The sequence below is a fragment of the Lytechinus variegatus genome, chromosome 7 (genome assembly GCF_018143015.1).
Source record: "Lytechinus variegatus isolate NC3 chromosome 7, Lvar_3.0, whole genome shotgun sequence".
NCBI classification, from domain to species: domain Eukaryota; kingdom Metazoa; phylum Echinodermata; class Echinoidea; order Temnopleuroida; family Toxopneustidae; genus Lytechinus; species Lytechinus variegatus.
In genome coordinates, this window is record NC_054746.1 from 17,564,793 (window position 1) to 17,586,767 (window position 21,975).

The 21,975-nt window shown below is 36.7% G+C and overlaps 2 protein-coding genes across 2 annotated transcripts in view; one reads left to right on the top strand and one right to left on the bottom strand.

Annotated features, from left to right (window-relative positions):
* LOC121418607 (poly [ADP-ribose] polymerase 1-like) overlaps positions 1–1,574 on the bottom strand; it is a 49,199-nt gene extending 47,625 nt beyond the window's left edge. The window contains exon 1 of the mRNA XM_041612584.1: positions 1,118–1,574. Within this exon, the coding sequence (XP_041468518.1) occupies positions 1,118–1,243 (126 nt within the window). The 5' untranslated portion in view covers positions 1,244–1,574. The remainder of the gene's footprint in view (positions 1–1,117) is intronic.
* Positions 1,575–14,280: 12,706 nt separating this feature from the next.
* The window catches only part of LOC121418609 (leucine-rich PPR motif-containing protein, mitochondrial-like), a 41,583-nt gene continuing 33,888 nt past the window's right edge, over positions 14,281–21,975 (top strand). The window contains exons 1-2 of the mRNA XM_041612586.1: positions 14,281–14,448; positions 20,329–20,546. Of these exons, the coding sequence (XP_041468520.1) occupies positions 14,318–14,448; positions 20,329–20,546 (349 nt within the window). The 5' untranslated portion in view covers positions 14,281–14,317. The remainder of the gene's footprint in view (positions 14,449–20,328; positions 20,547–21,975) is intronic.

Below are 21,975 nucleotides of genomic sequence, written 5' to 3' on the forward strand. Positions count from 1 at the left end.
CCTCTTACATGTATCTCCCTGGTTCTGATAAATAACTATGTATTGTGTAATTATCAATTTAAAACTATCAGTATCACTACACTCTTCTAATGACGCAGATATTCACTACTGAATGATACGTGACGTAAAAGTCAATAACAACATTTGTCATCACCATGAATGTTGAGAACATGAGTTATGATGAGACATCGCGTCGCTGAGCCAGAAGCCCCAGTAGCATACGATACGGTAAATAAAAATAGATCTATGTCTTATTATTTCCTCACGTATAGTTTAATATTCTTTATTTTGTCTCACTTTTATCATCACTATAGTATGGTAGAAATTCTTTGGCTATGAAGTAGATCCATGCAATTACTGAAATATCAGACATTTTTCGATGATTTTTAATAGTTGACCATAACAACACTTGCAAAAAAATAAACTTTCAAAAAAGGGCGCGCCCAATCTGTTCTCGCTTTCTTGTTCAACGAAAATTACGATCAAAAGCCAGCTGGAGATCATGCTTTCCCCTCTGAAGAGTTAAGCATAAACAGCACTCCCAGCTCTGAACCTTCTGAAACGATGTTTGAAAACACTGATCATGCTGATTCTATCTACGCAATGGAAGCATAAACACACCCCTAGATGTAGGCTATTTCTATCCATCACCATTTCTTCATGTCATGTCACTTTCAAATTCAAAGTGTAAATTTTGTGTAACTTTTGTGTCCAGAATCCTACTCTTTAACTCCTTCCGATTCCCAAGCATTGGCTCACTTTATTCATTATCCCAGCATAACTTTCTATGTGAGCTGCCAAAGGGATTTACTAAAAAAAAAAAAAAGTTCTCTCCTTCTACCCAGTCTCGATCGGCCATTTGGAATTTCCAAAGAGAGGTATCGCGACAGAACTTTTCGTTTTTTTGAGGTTCCAGTCTGTGCCTCGACGTCAGGATAGGTCTAGATCTACTGCCACATAGACATGATATAGACCTTCATCCATCGTGGTAAGTGCATAATTTCTGTTTTCACAATTTATTTTGCTAGATATTTTGACCATAATATACCCTTGTCCCGTGAGTATGGGTTAATACACGGTGAGCTCCTGGCCCTGGGCTCCCTTTGGTTACACTTACCTGAACCATTTTAGCCAATCTCAATGACTCCTTGTCGATTTTGTTGCGACATAACTTGCATGAAGCACGGTTACTTTTCGCATACTCTACCCTGAAAGGCAAATCTTTTGAACTTGTGTCGGCCATCGTCTTACTCTTGCACCATATGTTCACAGAATTTTCAGTAGCTGGTATCTTGGCGAGATAATTGCGATTCAGTCAGGATCAGTCGCGCTTTGGCTTTTTGAGAGCGGGCGAAGGGGCAGGAATGCTGTTGGCGCTCATCGGCGGCGTCACGTCTCAATCACACCCTAAACTTCTGGCCAAAGTACACAGCTCGCTCCGCTTTCTTGCTGCTTTACCTCGGCGCTCCTCACATGCATGCCTGGGCTTGTCAGCGCATGTTGACTAAATTAGTCTATTTTGTCGCAGACCCCGGTGTACATTACCTAGTCTACAGACGCAGACACTTCACCGATAGTGTACAATATACCCGACACAAAATAAAGCGGATCGGGGGGGGGGGGGGCGAAGCGGCTCGCCCCATTTTGGCGGCTCAAAAAGAGGGGGGTGGGAAGAAAAAGGTAAGATAAAGGGAATTGGGAGGCGGGGGAGAAATGATAAAAAAGAGGAAGAATTAAGGTGAATGAAATGAATATCTATATCTATAATGACATGGATAAGAGATAACGTACTTCGAATTGAAAAAGATTAAATAGATACATTGTAAATTATGATGAATCTCATAAAACATTAATCTGTGCATGCACGTGCACTGGCAGAAAATATGCAAATTAAGTGGTTTCAATTGGATCCAGTTGGGTAACTGGAAAATTTCCAATTGGAAATCATTTCCAGTTACCCAACTGGATCCAGTTTTTGGATTTCCAGTTACCCAACTGGTTGCAATTAGAATTCATTTCCAGTTACCCATCTTTCCAGTTAGAAGTCACTCTCCAGTTACCCAATTGGTTCCATCTAGGATTTTCAGTATACCAACTGGTTCCAGTTAGAAATCATTTCCAGCTGGATCATTTCCAGTTACCCAACTGCATGGTTCCAGTTTGGATTTCCAGTTGCCCAACTGCCTGGTTCCAGTAAGGATTTCCATGCAGTTACCCAACTGGATCCAGTTAGAAATCATTTCCAGTTGGATCGAGTCATATATCCAGTTATATACCCAACTGGTTCCAGTTATAGGATTTCCAGTTGTCCAACTGTTTTCAATTGGTTGGAAATTGTTAAATTCCAGTTAAAACCAATTGAAACCAGTTGGAAATCCATTTGGTCCTGGGATATGGTAATTTCTATCGGAATAAAATTTCCACTCACTGACATTTCATGCTAACGTTCCCTGTTGACAATCTGTATGGGGCTAGGCTCTGCACAAGATTATTCTGCTCGCTATATATTCGAATTTCCTGTATAGCGAGAAAACACCCTGTTTGACAATTAAAAAAAAGTGCTAGATTCACACCACATATTCAGATCAATAGATCAGTGTTTGGTTCTCTATTCTGGCCTACTAGTAACTGGCCGGGAGTCTCGATCAATCAAGGTGCTGTTAAAGCACCCCACTGGAAAGATTATCCTTGGGGGTGCTATGATTATTATCCACAGGCAGTACCCCCTGGAAATCTGGTAATGGAAAATTACTATCAGAATATTAAAAACCTGATCGCGTTTCGGGCGTTCACAACCGATATTGCTGACTGAGATATATCTGCTCGATCGGGGCTAATCGATCTGCGCACAATTATTATTCTGCTCGCGATTCAAGTCTTCCTGATTTTCGCGAGCCTATAATAGCACCCTGTTTGACAATAATTATAATTGCCTAAAAAGTTTTAGCTCACACCGTTTGATATTATGCTAGGTTCACACCATCATGGCACTGATCATGACTGATTGATCAAGGTCATTCTCAAAAAAATGATACAATTAAAAAAAAACAAGCATGTCTCGACTATCTTATGGCCACTAGCTTCACAACCCTGTACATTTTCTACAAATTTTTTATCAAGAAAATGACATAATAGACTAGCTTCACAAAGCATGTGCGATCAGTGTTTTGTAAAGCTCTAATTTTATTACAAAAGCCTTTTATTTTTGCTTTTTGTTAGAATAGACACTGTCTCGGGTCAGTTTTAGATTTTACCATCATTATCTTTTATAATTACTTTGTATTTCTTACCTACATTAATGTCTGGTGAGGGCAGCATGGTGTAAACGTCTGACATATACTGCGCTTCCTAGTATTTGACATGTTTGATGATCACTTTGTGATTAATTTCACTTTTAACTTTGTCCCAAATTTATTTTAACCTCCGTACGAATACAGCCACAAGTTTTTTCTCCCTTTCAAACTGAATTATATTATGATAATGTGTCTGCAAGTAGAGTGATAATCAATTATAAATAATTGATAGGGAATTATCATATGTGTTTCCTGTTTTACACGAAATTAAAGGACTATTCTTAAAAAATGAAATGTATGACTAAACAGCTTTAACATCCGTAACGCACCTTAAGAAAATATGCACTTTGGCAGTTCTGTTGAGAATTAAGTATTATAGAGAATAAGAGACACCTTTCATAATAAATACAGTTTTCAAAGGTAGGGCTGCTAAATAAGGACCACGTTGGACCTTAAAGTATACGTATAACGCATTAAAGGGGAATCCAACCCAAATAAAAACTTGTTCTTAGGGGAATAAGAAAAATCAGACAAGTTGATAGGTGAAAGTTTGAACAATATCTGACAAATGATAAGAAAGTTATGATTTTTTTAAAGATGTGAATATTGATAATCCCTAGATCCATGGAGACTGCAAATTGGCCACATATGTGATGTCACAGTGATGTAAGGCAAGGACTACTCTTCCATGTACTCCAATACATACAATTGCTAATATGTCATTTTTTCAAATGTTTTACTTCAAGTTTTATTTTTCTTTCATGAGGACATAAAACAATATACTACCAGGGTTATATTTAGATTACTGCCCCAGGGGAATGGGCAGTTAGGAGAAAACCACAAATCCCTGATAATTAAGTACATGGCCTATGGGAAAGTTGTCCTTGCCTCTTGTCATAATTTACTTACCCAGTTGCCAATTTGAAATCTACATAATCATAGGGATTTCAATTTTAAAGCAGCCATAACTTTCTTATTGCTGGTCCGATTTCTTTCAAACTTTCACCATTCTGTTTTATCTATTTTTCTCCTTTCCAACACTACATTTTATGACCAAGGCTGGATTCCCCTTTAACTTCCGTAACATTTTTTCTTGAATATGCTTTGTGCAATATTGAATCACTCCGGATCGTACAGATATAAATCATATAAGGTACCCTCCACCTACTTACCCATAACAATGATAGCTATTCATCCTTGTAAAATTATTATTACACACCTTATTTTCAACATCACTTTGTAAAAAGGGAAAATTGCCAGCGAAAACAATTTCCCGAGAATTATACGATATTTTGGAATTTGAAGTTATTCATACTACAAATGTGGAATATTGGCATCTTCTTTAGAACTTAACATTTCTAACTTCCTTTGCTATATAAAGTGCATTAACTTCCGTAACAATTACTGTTACGGAAGTTAATACACTTCTTTGCTGTACTTTGCTGAGATTGATAGTACGATTCTAGTTCCAGAACAGGTGACATGGCTTTGTCTAATGCTGAAGTCGGCATGCAGAAACGGTGGAAAGAAAGGGAAGAAGGAGAAACAATTAAGCTTTCATGGACAAGGAAACAGAAACAAGGAAACAGAAAGGAAAACTATTTGCAATGACTCATGAGGAGGGTTATTTCACCGATCAAAAATGTGAGCGCAAAGCGCGAGCTAAAACTTAGTCTAACCTGAAAACTTGAGATTCTAAGCATTGTTTTTGGTAAACAAGATCAGGATGATATCTGAATAAACTATTATACGAGTGCAAAGTGCTAGCTGATTTTTTTAGTTTTCTGACTGAAACCTTAAGACATTCTTAACAGTGTTTGTACAAAAATTACAAAAATCTTGATTGATGCAACTGTAAATTTGTTATGTTTTGATCTAAAAACAATCATTTTTGGACGTTTTAATTTGAGAACAAGATATACTTCCAATAAACAATTATTGAAAAGGTAAAACGCGCGCTTTTTGAGGTTTAGAACCCAAAATGGGACATTCTATTAACTTTTTGTAATCATAAAAGGATGGGTGTCTTGCTAAGGAACTGATGCGCAGCGAGTGCAAAGCGCGAGCTGAAAATATTGTCATTCCAATATAAAAACCAGACATGTTAAGCACGCTTTCAAATAAAGAGGATATAAATTGAATAAAAAATAATTTCATGCAATATACAAAAGAACAAGTGGGGTTACATGCACGTACATCATCAATCAATTAACTCTTTTAATATTCATGAAGATATGCAAAGACCAAACTGTTTCACTAAAATTATGCAAATCTTTAAAATGGCATAAATTCGTTATTCCTTGTCCGATTTTGATCATTATGCAGTAATTTGTTTGTCAGATTATTATCTGTTCAGATATTTTTTTCAGCCTGAATGACCCCTTTAATGCGCATGAAAAGCGCTGAAATATTTGACATAGGTCTACTGACATGAAAACATAGAAAGGGGTATTCAAACACTCAACGTTTGTTGGAATTTATTAATGAAATACGTATTTCGATAATCAAACATTTTGGCTATTCATCATTTTTGTAAATCACGAACAGGATGCGTGTATCTCGATGAAACAAAATAATGAAACAAAAATCGCGATTAGATCATATAGATTCCATTAATAATTTCATTTATTTGTGATTTTTTAGCCTCTTGTTTCATTCACCTCACTTTATTATTATTTGCTTCCCCATGACCTTTAGATATTTTTTTTCCTTTTTTTTCTCTTTCTATCTTTTTTGGCTATTGGCAAGCGGCGGGATTCCTCGTAACCCAGAGAACTCATCCTGATTACGGGACTACGATTGTTTTATTTTGTTTATTGCCAGAAAGTTTTTAAGATGAATTGCAATTCTGTGGCCCTGTTATTCGGTTTTCTCATTCCAACTTTGAACAAGAACGGCAATAAAATTACAGTTTCCATTTCCTGTTATGTTTTCACATTTTTAGGGGGGGGGTGGCAAATTAAGCTATGCGCTCCACATTTATCTTTATTTATTAAAAAAGGTAATACGAATACCTAAATATGGATTTTCCTAAGCTAACAAATAAATATTGCAATTTGTAACTTGATTTAACTTTCGTAAATGTTTTGTTTATATGTGATGTACTATTCGTTGTAATTGCACCTGACAGTAATATTTGGTAATAAATTCAATTCAATTCAATTCAATTGACAAGGGTGAAGGCCACTCGAGGATTTGATGGTAAAGTATCTTGGGATTCCCAGAATTGGTCATGCATTGCTTAGGATCTTGCGTAGGATTACTTGAGGCCAGAAACTTTTAAGATGAACTACAATTCTGTGGCCCGGTTATTCGGTTTTCTCATTCCAACTGTGAACAAGAACGACGACAAAAATGACAGTTGCCTGTTTCCTGTTCTGTTTTTAACATTTTTTATATGGGGAGGGGTGGGAACATTAAGAAATGCGTTCCACATTAATCTTATAAAAAAAATGTTATACGAATACCTTGATATGGATTTTCCTAAGCTAACAAAATAAGTATTGCAACTTGTAACTTAATTTTAACTTCCGTAACGAAAATTGACAAAGTTAAATGCCATCAAGAGGATTTAATGGTAGACTATCTTTGGATTCCCAACATTGGTCATGCATTGCTTAGGATCTCAGGTTATGGATGAAACTTATTTTAAGGTTGCCTCATTTAAATTATGAACATTATATACTGAACGAAAGATATGCAATGATTTTGATGGTACTTTTTGTTATATGTTATTTGGTCCTGCTTCTGAAAAACAATATTGAATATTTTTTCATCTTGCAAACATTTTGGCTTCAGAAATAAAATTGTTGATGCCACACTTAAACTAAATTGTGTGCATTTCAATTCCAATCATTTCAAAAGTGATTTAAATTAGTAACATAATTGGGCAATGCTAACGATTAACCTCCGTAACATTGGTGGATATACAGTGCTTGAGTCGAGTACTTCAAATTGACGCAATGTCAGCGACTTGCCCCTTTTCTGTTGCCACTTTCTCATACATGGTACTTTCACAATATGCATCTTTCAAGTTTCAACCCATTCTGTAGACTTCATTTTTACGATTTTTTTCCCCCCATCAATTGGTGCATTTTTCTGAGAATGACCCATAAGTGGTTCACTTCATGAAAGTTCTACACTACACGTAGTAGACTTTAAACGGATGGTCCGGGCTGAAAGTATTTAGTTATAGCTTAATAAATAGAGTAGAATTCACTCACTGATCAAAATGCCGAAAATTTCATCAAAATCGGATAACAAATAACAAAGTTATTGAACTTCAAAGTTAAGCAATACTTTTGTGAAAACAGTCGTCATGAATATTTATTAGGTGGGCTGCTGATGTCACGTACATCTCGATATTCATTTATTCCTCTAAGAAAAATTGGATTGACAACTAAGTGCAATTAATAGTTAGTGGCTAGCTTAATTGCTGCAACTTACTTCATTATAAGGGAGACATATTATTCACACAAGTATGAAATAATGAAAAAATATGATTTAATGTATATAAGAAAACGGATTGTGGAGATGTGACATCATCAGCTCACCTAATGAATATTCATGACGACTTTTTTCACAAAATATTGCTTAAAACTTCAATAACTTTCCTATTTGTAATCTAATTTTGATGAAATTTTCGGCATTTTGCTCAGTGAATTCTACTCCGTATTAAGATTTTCAGCCGGGACCATCCCTTTAAGCCTGCATGCAGGTACTCTAACAAGACCCTGATTGAAACTTTGCTCAACAAGTGTGTCTCCAGCATTTACACATGTATGAAAAATGAAACAATTCTGATTTCATAACCGGGGTCCCATAACATAATAAAGAAAAAAATGGGGATATGACATCATCAGCCCACCTAATGAATATTCATGCAGATATGCAAAGTATTAATAAAGTAACTGTTTTCACAAAATATTGATAAACTTTAAAATTCATTCAATAAATTCATATTTATTATCCGATTTCGATGAAATTTTCAGAGGGTTTGGGTTTGCCCATGCAGACTATTCCGTTACACCGTACCACTGCGCGGCCCTGCGCGCGCTAGCGCTGCATGCATGTACGGTAAACTCAGGCCCCCGAAGCTACCGCCATTTTGTTTAATCCATTAGAAGCTAAAATAAGCCCCCATTAATATTAATTTCGTACGATGCTCCCTCGTCAACTGTGGTTTTGTACGTGTATTAGACAATACGCACACCAGCGCAATGACAAAGGTCAACTTGGAAAATTTATTAATGTATTCATTTTGTTACGCGCTCGTGACGCGAAGGATTCAGCGAATCAAGCAAGCGCAAATCTGAGACGATACGTTGCGCTTTATAAAGTATCGATATCACAAGCGATATCACTTAAAAACAAAACAATGTTTGTATTGCGTCTTATAGGCCTATGCTAATTCTAAAAGGGAAGATGAAAAGAGTAGATCAAGTCGCGATTAGGTAAAAAGGTGGAGGTGGGGTGGGGGCAAATCATTGTTATTACAATGATGGTATTCATTTTCACTGGTTGAGTATATGAATACTGAAAAAAAAACAACTTTCACCACTAAAAGAGTCATTTCTTGTTACAAATTTAATTTGGAGAAGTAAAAAAAAAAAATCTCTGGCGTCCTTAATTTTCATAATGAATTACACTGAGCTATTTAAACATCGCTATTATTGTGATAACCGTGGGAACCTTGATTATGATTGGTATTCGTAGTTACCATACTTGTAACTCATGATGAAACGGGCCCCAGTTTATCATGCTCAATGTTTCCTGTCCCCTTTATTCTCTAGCATTTCTTACTCTGTTTTTTCCATTTAATCATTTTCCCACTCATGTTCTTTTGTGCCGCCTTTCTCCTACATATGAAGAGCTCACTTTTAAAAGGGGCTAGGTCCATTTTTAATCAAATTTGATTTTTATGTCTTGATTTTTAGTAGCTCTATAAGATGATACCATAGAAAAGTTGAAATTCCCATAAAAAAGTGAACTAAAAAAAGAAAATTCACTTTTTTCAAAAGGGGTTAGGTCCATTCATAATTTTTCTGGAAAATAATATCTTAAAAAAATATGAAGATAAGTAGATTTCTTTTATACCCAATTTTGAATTTCTAATGGTAGGGTATCATGAAAATTCATTTTCGCATAAGAATATTGCAATATGGGAGAATAAAAAAAAATGATTTTCTTGGAGTGGCCCTAGCCCCTTTTGCAACTTAACTTTTCATATATTTCCTTCTTATTTTCCCACTTGTTATCTGTCTCCTGGTTTCCAAAAATCTCGTCTTATTTCTCTTCCACCCCTTTTGTTCCTACTTCCAACACCAGCTCTCTCACCACCCCCTCTAAATTATCTCTTCATAATTATGTGCCCCTCCATTTCTTTCTCATCTCTTTTCAACCCACTTCTCATCACTCTTTCCCTCTCTCAATCTCCGTCTTACTTTGAATTTTGCCAATTCCAAATCCCTTTCATTTTAGCTCGGTACAAATACTATATGAACACAAATGAAAGACATGAAGGAATTTTCTGGTTAGTGGTGAATTTTATTAATTATCCAGAAAAAAAATCACATTATCAGAGGATTAAGCTTTACCTTTTTCTTAAGCGTATGTTAATAGTTTGAACCAAAATAAATATGTTTTTGTATGCTGGGGGGGGGGGGGTGCACAATTCCCCCTACTTTTTGAAGCACTGAAAAGTGCCTTTTTATGCAAGAAAATGCCCCCTCACGAACGTGTACTGTGTCCCTTTCACCTGATGAGAACCTGTTTTAGGTAATACCAATTAGTGCTCTTCCTTATATGCAATTTTTCACCCAAAAATGCCCCCCACGTGTTCTGTGCCCTTCCATCTGAGAGCCCGTTTCATGTAATACAAAGTGCCCCCTCGCCTTCTTGAAAGTGCCCTTTCTTGAATCACTGCCCCCTTTTACCCAAGAAGAGCGCTTCTAAAGAATTTGTTCTGTGCCCCTTTCACTTGAGAAGGATCTGTTTTATGGTCACAATGACGAGTGCCCTTTGAAACAAGAAAACAATATTTTCATTTCTATAATATACTTCTGAAGGAAATCCTGTGTGCATTAAGTTTAATAATTCATGTGAGTGGGGTATATAAGCAGGTTCGTACAGATGGAGGGGGGGGGGCTTGAAGGACTCTTGCCCATAGGCGGTGGAAGCGGTGGGATAGGGGGACCTGTCCCCCCTAAATTTGAGGTGGGGGACAGTCCCCCCTCCTAAATTTTTTGTTGAGAATCTTTTTTTTTTTTGCTCGTCAATTTTTTTTCCTGCGTCCCCCCTAAATTCAGGTAGACCCCCCTTAAAATTGTTGTGCCCCCCCTAAAATTGTGGTTGACAACCTTTTTTTTTTGCTGGAAATTTTTGTGGTCCCTTCTAAGATTTAGGTGGATAAATTCAGGTGGACCCCCCTAAATTTTTTGCCTTCCGCCGCCAATGCTCTTGCCCCCCCCCCCAAAAAAAAAAAACACGACCAAGGGGAAAAAAGAAAAAGGAAAGCAAAGGGTGAAATATATCATTTTGAATTTTTTGTCGAAATCTATCACAAAATTGGATATTTGTTTTTAAAATGTCAAAATTTTGCTTGCTCGCAACTTTTTAAAAATTTCACATAAAACAGCATTTTCCCTGTGCCCCCCCCCCCCCTTTCAAGCAACTTCAATCCGCTGCTCCTATTTGTATGTTTATAGCTTCTCTTTTTGCAACCAATTTTAATGAAAATCAATAAGAAATTTCATACGTCATGAATTTGGGTTGTGATATTTTTTTTTTTAATTGGACTTGGAAAAAAAAAACCTTTTCCATCTTCATCACGTGGTTCCTAAGTCTTCAATGTTGAATAGTTGGATTTCTTGAATGAAAACATCTGTTACACCAGTCCTGCAGATTGAAAAAAATAGAGAAAGAAAATCAATTAAATTGTCATGATTTATAAAACAAATGTTTTAAGAAAAGTGAGACTATGCATAGGTATATATGTTTCTTCAACACATACCATAGGAAATCTTACTTCTAATTATAAAGTTGTACTTCTATAAAGCATATCACTTAAACATGTTCTCTGCAGTTTACATACCACTCTCCATTCCAACTACATGTACTCTTCGAAAAAATGACAGAGATTTCTTGTAAATATGAATATATAAATTAACATATGTAAATTATATGAATAGTCAGAATTAAAGTTGATATGTTTTGTTGCACAGAATATTTTGATCTGTAATTAAAAACGACACTAACTATAATCTAGAAACAAAATTGAAATGGGTTTTTTCAAAGGCAGGTCTATTTGTTGCCAAAAAAATGTGAACAACCTCCATTATCAAAAATAATCACTAACTAACTCACTCACTCACTCATATAACTGCTGTAGTTTGTATTTCTCTCTGTGGTCCAGGCACTGTTCTATTAGGCCTACTTCACCAATTATTTATCATCATCAATCACCTCCATGGAAATTGTCAAATTGCATCATCCTATTAGACAAAATGTAAAACCAAAAAAAATCGTAAATCTGCAAATATGAATATCACACTAAAGAATGAATAAAATGAATTTTATGAAATATAACTCACGAAAAATAAATATTGCTTTGTTTATAAACAAATAGGAAATAAAAAGGCAATTTAATTACTAGTAGATCAAGGACATGTCCTAATTTTATAAATTTGCCCAAAGTACATAACTTTTGACATTGGTTCTACTTTAGACTCGAGAGCCTGTATATTTAAGAAGTGTATGTTCCGTACAGATCCTACCTCTTTGTGGCTCAGGTTATTTTTATTTAATGTAAACATGGTTAACATTCAATGCATGTAATGTATCTGTAATTTTGAATGGGTTAGTTTAACTTTTATACCTGGATGAGAATCTGCAAAATGATGCATGCACTTATGATCATCATCTTGAACCATATAGGTAGACCTCTATACTGTTTTTCTTGTCCTTCAAACTCAACCTGTTTTTCTTGTTCTTCAAACTCAACCTGTTTGTGAAAGAAAAGAGAGTACAATAATAAGAAGTGATATTTTTCATGGCCGTATGTATAGGGGAGGGATTTGGGTAAGAGATGAAATGTGAAAACCTTCATCAAAAAAAGAATTGCATGACATCCTTCAATTTTATTTTAGAAAATGCACAAAACGGCCATAGGTAATATTGGTTACTTCTGGCCCTCGCTTTCTGAATTTTAGGTTTCTCTAAATTTTTTCAAATGTCTGCCTCCCCCCCCCCCCCAAGAAACATCTGCATCTTTTTATTTCCGAATCTTATTTCATTTGACTTTAACATAATTTCATCTCATGCACTAGGTCTAGATCTATTTGTAAGAAAGTATAGATCTAGTCCAAGACTCAGAGCTGTGCAACAGCATTCGCGTATCTAAATTACTCGTAGGTCTAGATCTAGATAGTAACGATGGACTCTCGTTCTATCTAGACCTAGAAAGTAAAGCTTTGGTTCTAAACTGAGATCTAGGCCTATATGGATTTGATGTCTTTTATTCCTGGCTAAAAGTTTAAACTTCATTGCCATTATTGACCAAGATTAGATCTAGTCCTTGGTCCACTGACACTGACAGGCATACTCGTACATGTAAATGGAGTCGTTTAGGCCCAGACCTAGATCTAGGCCTAAATTACAGACCTAGATCATAAGCCCTGGGCCTGGGGTAAGTGTCGCGGGTTGGGAAAGTATAATTTAGATGACTCGATTTGAATTAGGTTGGCCTAGAATTAGAAAGCATCGATGAATAAAAGTGAAGTACCGTAGGCCTAGATCTAAGTCTAAAATAATATTAATAAGAAGCAACAGTAACACTAGGCCTAGATCCTCTGTTAACCAAGTTAGAAATTAGATCTAACGTTAGGCCTATCTAGATCTAGCCTATTGATAATAAGACAAACATGCAGAGCAGCATATTATTTCGTATATACAGGAATAACCGTCGTTTCTGGGGATTTCTTCAACAATTTCTGACATTTTTTTTACTATTCGTGAGTGAGCCAACACAGTTCAGCAGAACAACCAAAATAGAGAGACTGAAGCTTTTAATCTAGGAGTCTAACTATAGACCCTATTTATAAATAACAATAAGTTAAAATGGGTGGGGGCTAAATGAAGAAGCCTGAAGTTATGCAAAATAAATTTGATATCTGAAACTGAAAGTGAGGATTGACACAATGACAGGCAATATATCTTCATCCACACTCCACTTCACAGTTTATTCCTGACTGGGTTTCGATCTACTGAAGATAGATGCAGATCTCCCTCTAGATCTAACGTTACAGTGTACAAAAAGAAGCTTCATTCTTCTTGCTTTAATCAATCGTGGGTTGGTCCTTGTTAATTGGAGGTGAACCAAACCGGCCCGAAATTCTCTCGATGCCCAATCGGCTAGGAGCCCGTACAAAATACATGTGGTTAAGACAGCGGCATAACCGCAACACTGCAAGCAACATACAGGCTGCACTGGGCGACGATGACAATCTAACTTCAATTTCAAAGACCAAATTCTGCTTTCCTTTAACAGAAGAATGATAGTAAACTCTCTAATTTGGTAGAGAAATAACCTAAGATCACAAAATACAGTGTGAAATTTGTAAATAGTCCACTGAATTCATGTGGTTATATCAATTTATACGTACTCACCGGAGTGTTCGTAGGTCCATTTTTGTGTGGAAAGAAAAGTTTCAGAATGAATAAATTAGATGACGTAATGAGGTCAAATGAATAATTACTTCTGTAACACGATACCACTAGTATCGATGACAAAGAATCGGGGAAGTCGCGTATTAATGACGCTCTTAGCCAATGACAAGGCCGGAATATGAATATATTTACGCTCATGAATGTCAATGGGCTTATTTTTGTCTTCAAATGATCGCGGTAGGCGGAGTCTAATCTCATTTGTTTTGTGCTGAACGCGCGCGCAGCTTTCGGTCTAGTAATATATTATAAGGTCTTTGGGTAAACTACAGTCACACACGTGCGCGAAGCAAAATAGCAAAATGGCATCCGCTCTTCGGTTTTCCAGATTATTACCCTTAGCCGCAAGAATTGCAGCTAGGTCAAGTCTTCAACGTTCTGTTCGAATCATACCTGCGAGGACATTAGATGACTCTATTGGGAGAAATTTGGGGTAAATATACAGATTATTGACTGCCAATACCATCCGCGTTTTGAGTGAGACCGAGCCTTGTTCTGAGCTCTGCCCACGGGGACCATCCCGGTCCCCTCGGCTCGAGCGAGGGCCAGGCTTGCCAGGCGCGCCAGGCGCTAGTGCGAGGCGACACGCACGTACTGCACTGCACATGCATGAACTTGTGATTTTAATATTCACAACTAGAAAAGGCCCAACGTTAGCATCTAACGTTAGGCGGATCGGGGGGGGGGGCCCTCCTATTGGCAGAGCAAATAAAAAAGGGAAAGGAAAAAAAAAGAAGTGAAGAGAGAGGAGAAAAAAGAAGGGGAAACAAAACTAAAACTAAAAGAGGAAGAAGACGAGTGAATTAAAATACCGTAAGTAACGGTGTATTAACCGCACCTTTTTCTCGGCGGGGTAGAAGCAAAAGTCGGGGGTGCGGTTTATACACGGTGACGGGTCTGAGCCAGCCCGCCGTAACCCCTCCCGTACATGTACGATGTCTGCCAGTTCACAACACATCGAGTGGCCGGGCGTAGCCGCCCAGGCAATGTCGTTTAGAGGGGTATGAGCCGCGGGTAATGGGAAGCAATTATTGCAACATTAATTAAATGTTGTCCATAACAAACGCGCTCACCTTCATGACACTAATTTTGACTTTATTCTCGATTCAAAGTAGTGAAGTTCCCTGACTAATTTAAAAGAGACGCCAAGCATACTCGGTAATATTTTGTCACCGCTGAGCGAGAGTTGAGTGAGCGTAGAGATTGCGTTGTAATGTGGTTACAGTGCGACTTAAGCTGGCGCTATTCAAAGTCCCGTTTCGCGCCAGCTTGTTTTTTTTCTTTCCTGTTTGCTTTTCATAAGATACCATGTAAACCACGCACGAGAGAGACGGCACGAAGCCGTAAAAAACAACTGGAAAAAATGCCAATTTCTTTGTTTCTTGAACCTTCCTATAATCCCGTATCCAAAATTCATGCTAAGACATCAAATTTCTGAAAGTGATTGTGAGATTGTGATGCAAGAAATGTGAATGTTTCTTCCTCCTACGCTGGGAAAGACACAGATCATAATTTGATAAGATGTACTGGCATGACTTGTACTGTATCGTAGTTTGCAATGTAATGGCAGTGCTGTGTGTGTACACTGTGACAGTGAGGTGAGCGAGTGTGTAAGTTGCCAATATTGGCGGGACCGTTCTTTCTTTCTAACATTTGTAGATGAATTGATCAAGAACAGCATATTTCTGCATACCGGTAATCTCTTTGGATACTTTGAAACCTTAAAAGCTTAGATTTTGTTTCTCCGTACCTCAAATATGCATGTAAATGTGAGAAGATTTTTTTTTTTTTTTTTTTTTTTTTTTTTTTGAGTCCAAAGTTGGGGGTGCGGTTAATACACGGGTGCGGTTAATACACCGTTACTTACGGTAAGATGAACTGAAGTGAAGACTTGTAAAATCTTTCATGTCACTAAATAAAATTTTCGATCACACTTCGCGCTTACAAAGTTACATTACATTTTAAACATTTCATCTCGGAAATTATAATAGAACTTTCATTATTATGTGTGATTTACAAATTGATTTTTTAAAACTAAAAAAGTGCTCTGTAAAAAAAAACAAAAATTAGGTTTGCATTTGTGCTCGCATCAATGGTTAATTATATATTAACTGATGCATACAAAAGTGATTGAGATGTCCAGTTTTCAGGCAATCATATCAGACATCAGATTTTGTGCTCTTACTAGGGATTAATGAATAAGATACTGAATAATTGAATTGTCCCTTTAGTTTAAGCTTAGGCCAAGTAAAAAAAGATAGTAGTTGATCGTCCGGGTTTTTTGAGAGCGGTGATGAGGGAGGTCCTTGCTATTTGCTATCTTACTATTTTTTTTAAGAACACGGAGGCATTTTCTCGGTCCGATTTTTGACATCAGTGATGAGGGAGGTCCTTACTATTTACTATTTTTTATTCAAATGATTGTCAGGCCATGTCAAGCTCGAATTATGTGATCGATGTATGCTCAATATTAATAATAAATGATTAGAAATATATGTATTATTATATATGTATAAATATCTACGATTGATTGGAAATCTATGGAAAATGTATTGTGCGATAAAAATCTATTGATGTATTATTACTGATGTATACTGGTACTGTATTGTTGTCAAACAGAATGTTCATGTCAAGTGAATAATTGAAAAATTTTAATTTATGTAAGGGTAAAAAAAAATGCATGGGGGGGTCTTTTTTATTGTCATGGAGTCTTGTTCAATTTTCCAGAGCCAATCTCATTTTTAGCTCTGGGCATGGTTTCACATCGCAGTTTTCGGGTGCTTGTTCGTTTACATAATGTTGAATACTACTGCTCAATTTTTATTCATTTTTAAAATTGATATTGAATATTAAATCCCTCATTGAATATTCGATGCATTGCCTCCTGACATTAGAAAACTCGCCAGAAAATTCAATGCATTTCACAAATTCACATGTCACGCCAGCACAGTCAATCAAATCAATTTTCCGCTCGCGCTTCGCGCTCGCATTAATTGTTTAGTTATATACCTCTTCTGTTTAAGTTACAAAAAGTGCTTAGAATTTCCATTCTTCACTGGTAAAAATGTCAAACAATTTCAGCTCGCGCTTCGTGCTCACATTATTGATTTTTAAAATATATAACGTCTTCATGGCTAACTGCGTGCAATCTTTAACAGGTACCTTTTCCATCAGTTCATTTCTGCTTGCGCTTTGCATTCGCAGTAATTAATTAGTTGCATACATATCTTTTCAGGATAACAAACATTGCCCAGAATGTTCAAATTTTAGGAAAAAATACATAAGATTTCCAAAAAATCTAGCTCGCGCTTCACGCTTGCATATAAGGATTGTGATATTATATATTTATGTTGATAAATATGAATAAAGCTAAAAAGTGACTATTAGGACTACCCTTTCAAAGAAACTGAAAATCATCTTCGAGCGGCCGATCGGGGAAAATATGGATGAAAAAAAAAATCTAGGCCCCCCCCATTGGCGAAGGCTGGATCCGCCCCTGGTTTGCCCTGTTACACCCTGTTACACTGCATAAAAATGTGGTGTTGGTTTTATGACATTATTACCAACACTGCACAAACCACATCAATCAAAGTAATTAAATGAAGCTGTGTTTCTAAGATTTCCTTGCCTGGGCTGGGCATATTTCAATTGACCTTGGGAAATATTTCTGAAAGATAAAAGAAATGAAGACAGTATAGTTCTAGGACAAATTTTGTATTTGAATAAAGATTTAAAGGTCAAGTCCACCCCAGAAAAAATGTTGATTTCGATATAAAGAGAAAATCAAACTAGCATACACTGAAAATTTTATCTAAACCATATTAAAAAGGTGTCTGAAAATAATTAATTTGAGATACAAATCATCCAGTCATGCATCTGGGTAATAATTGGAATATCTTGAAAGTAGATGGTGTTTTTATAGAGTGAGGGAGAATTGCTGTTTTAATAGGTGGTTTCAGACCGCCTCGAAGTTCGTCAGTTCCAGGTATTCTCTCATCGGGAAATTTACCCCGATCAGAAAATACCAGGTATTTTGGTAATGTGAAAGCAAACTATGCGTAATTTCCCCGAAAGAAAATACCTGCTAAATAAGGTGGTTTCAAACCGCCTCGATCACAAGAATCCCCGTTGAATTACGAGAACTTTTTTAGGCTAGAAAATACCCATTAATTATTCCTGCATTCACACCGCCCTGAAACATACCCTTTCGGGAATAGTTCCCGAATTTACGAGCATGCGCAGTATGGTCTGATAAGCAAGCAAGGCGCAAGATGCAAAATCACTAGCCCAGCAGCCACCCACGCGGCCGCGCCCAACGACACGCTGGGCTAAAAGTTCCCGTAAATTGCTTTTACATTGCCAAAATACCTGCGACCTTGGAAAAATCCCCGCGAAAGATCTCGTAATTTCGCCAAGTACCTACTATTTACCGGGTATTTTCTTTCGGGGAAATTACGCATAGTTTGCTTTCACATTACCCAAATTCCTGGTATTTTCTGATCGGGGTAAATTTCCCAATCAGATAATACCTGGAACTGACGAACTTTGAGGCGGTCTGAAACCACCTATAGTCAAATCAAACGTATCAAATTGTCTGATTTTTCTTTTCCTCATAGAAACAAGTTTTTATTTGGGGTGGATTCCCCTTTAATCTGTTCGTAAAGCTGTGTATGACAACTGGAAAACAATTTGTATTAACATTTAACAAACAAATGAATAATACATATAACAAGGCTCCACATTAACTTTTTTTGGTGGTGGCCCGTTCGGGCCACCAAAACCTTCAAATAATTTTTTTTGGTGGCCCACTAATAAAGTTTGGTGGCCCGAAAAATATAAAGAAAAACATTAATTAAAAATGAATAAAACAAACTGAAATATTCTGCAATCACTAACACGTACCACTATTCTTTGTACATCTTGTATATAAATCGTGCTTGCTGTTATTTTACTTTGCATAAAACAAAAGAAAAAATGAAGAAAGAAAAAAACAAAGAACAGGTCATAAAAAAAATTTTGAGAAAAACAAAAGAAAATTTAAGAAAAATAAATCAAACAAAATTATCAAAAAATGGGGAAAATTATTATTATTCAGTAGAAACATGTTCTTTAATCAGGTATTTTCAATGGGAAGGGGTATAAATGGTTTAATCACTGAAAAAAATGAAAGAAAAAAATAAAATGGCAAAAGTTATCTGGAAAAAACAGTGAGACAATTCCTTCCCTATATTTGACAAAATGATGGAAAAAAAATCACATGTCATATCAATGAAATGCCTTCCCAAAGTATTTACTTCCTTAAGAATGGTTTAAGAAGTCATTTGTAAACAAGAAAGAAAGAGCGGCCTATTTATTTTTGGCTCAAAGAGACACAGCTTCGAAATAAACCAAATATCAACATACATACAAATGCACATATGGGACTGTGATGTACTCACCTATGTGTATTAATGCATTTGGAAATCGGTCTTTTTGAGTCAAAAGAGAGGTCATAATTCCTCCTTTTAATGCTTGCAATTAATCAGGTTTCAGTAATATGGACTGTACAAGGGCATTTCATTTGTGTAAAATGTGACTTTGACGTAGATTTCCAAAGTTCTGGGGAAGATTTCTTAGCAGTAACATTTCGTATCGCAGCTCCCTGGGTCTGAATAGTCTGCTCGTGCACAGCTAGCTAGCTGCATTGGTTTCATGCATGCAAAGCTCAGCCAGACAGCCGGCGTGGCCGGCTGAATAATAGTTACTGTATGCTAGCGGTAGGCCTACATACTGTCATGACTACGCACTCTTTTTGTGTGTGTATTTGTGTGTAGATTAACAAAAAAGGCGCATGACGAATTGGCTTGCAATTTTAACTGTAGAAGGTTGATAAATGCATGCAAAATCGGGAGAAAAAATTGCGCTACTTTGAAAATTATTGGTTGCCCGATTCGGGCCACCAAAACTTAACATTTTTTCAATAATGGTTGCCCGAGATGAATTTTTGGTGGCCCCGGGCCACCGCTAATGTCGAGCCTTGCATATAAATGCAAAAATGATAATGCATCGTTATGCATGCAGAAAATAACATTAAAGATTATAAAATAGATAAACACATTTACTTTAACATAGCTTTCTGTATATTATCAACAAACACATTACAAACAGATGAGGGTTAGTATCTATTACATAATGTCATAACATTAACATTCAAATATGTCATGTACTTCTTACTGCAATTTCTGTATACGAACCCTGAGACAAATATAGATTTCAAATTCGAAATATGTTTTCAAATATCCTCAAAGCAACTCTTTCTCCATTTGATTTCCAGAACTTCTAACCTGCAATGTCTTTCAGCGGCAATATCCAGGTTTCAGTCAATCTCTGCCGAGTCGGCTGAACAACCTGATTCCATGGAGACCGCTCAGCCAATCAGATCAGACAATGAATTCAGAATGGTTCTCAGAAGATTAGACGATATGGTCAGAAGAACAGGACGAATCACCAAAGCTCAGTTGATCCTTGTATTTGATGAAATTTGCAAATTAGGTAGGGAATTGTGTTTTTCTGTTATTCCTGTACCCCCCCCTGAAAATTATAAAATCCAGTCAGACTATACAGTATAATGAAGACATTCTGGTTTTTTTTTACAATTGTAGACAGACAGTTTTTTTTATCAATAATGTTTAAAAGCTGGGTTTCATGAAATGTAGATTTTACCATATCAAATTGTATCTCCATAAATATTTGGTTTCCATTGAAAAAAGCAACAAATATATTTGGATACTCTGAGGCAGTCCATGCTTTGAAACAAATGTCACTGTTACGAAGAAAAAAAGAAATTGCAGGATTCTTTTTTTAAAGAATCAGAAAAATTCTAGATTATCTGTATATCAATAAAAATTATAATAATTTCAAAGATTTGTTATCTTATGAGCATACTTGCCAACTGTCCCGTTTTTATCGGAATTGTCCCGTTTTTAAAATTTTTTAGAGCAGAAAAATCGGAATGTTCCGATTTTTGAGCCTAGACAAAAAAAAATCAATAAAGAAAACAAGAGAAAAAAGTGTTTGCGCGTGTTCAATATATACGAAATGTACAGTATTGTCTATGACTTCCGGGTTTGAGCTATCGATACACGTAATGTTACAGTCCCACCAACGAAACTGACCGATGGTACATGTACGGTCATGTGTACGGTATGTCAAGTTTCGATCGCTCTCCCAAGTCGATTTTCCGCTGTGTGACCGGTGTACACATGCGACTGACTAGACTGCGAAAACGTGGTTTGTTTGCATGCGATGCGGAGTGCCCATGTACTTGTGCACAACGCATGTATGCACAGCACCGATCTCTATATGTGGGACATGTATTAACGCTTGCTGAGCTGTGCACGGGGTATGTGACGATCGTGGATTTAACAGGATTATTTCGCAAAACTAGAGAGGATTTGATCAAAATGAGTGGAAAACGGTTGCAGAAATTTAAAGGGGAGTACAAACAACGATTTCATTTCATAAAGCCAAGCACGAAAGGCGTTGAATTTGCATGTGTTGCCGGCAGGACATAAAAATCTCAAGTGGAGGAGCTAATGATATAAGAAGGCACGCCGAGAAGAAAAAACACATCGACAATGAAAAGGCGGATCTCGATGCGACTCGCATGTCCAAAATATCTTCCTTTATGCCCAAAGAGGATACCTCTGTCATTGGAGCCGAGGTAAGATTTACTGATTTTTTGGTGGAACATAACATTGCAATTGATGTTTCTGACCATGCTGGTGATTTGTTCAGACAAATGCTGCTCGGACAAAAACAAGTAACATCCTTTGTACCCTAGCGGACAGCGATGCGAAAGCTTTGGTCAGTAAAGTCAAGCATCAGCCTTACAGTATCGCTACAGATGGCAGTACCGATCAAGGAGCCGTGAAACTGTACCCAATACTCCTGAAAACTTATGACGATAATATTGGTCAGG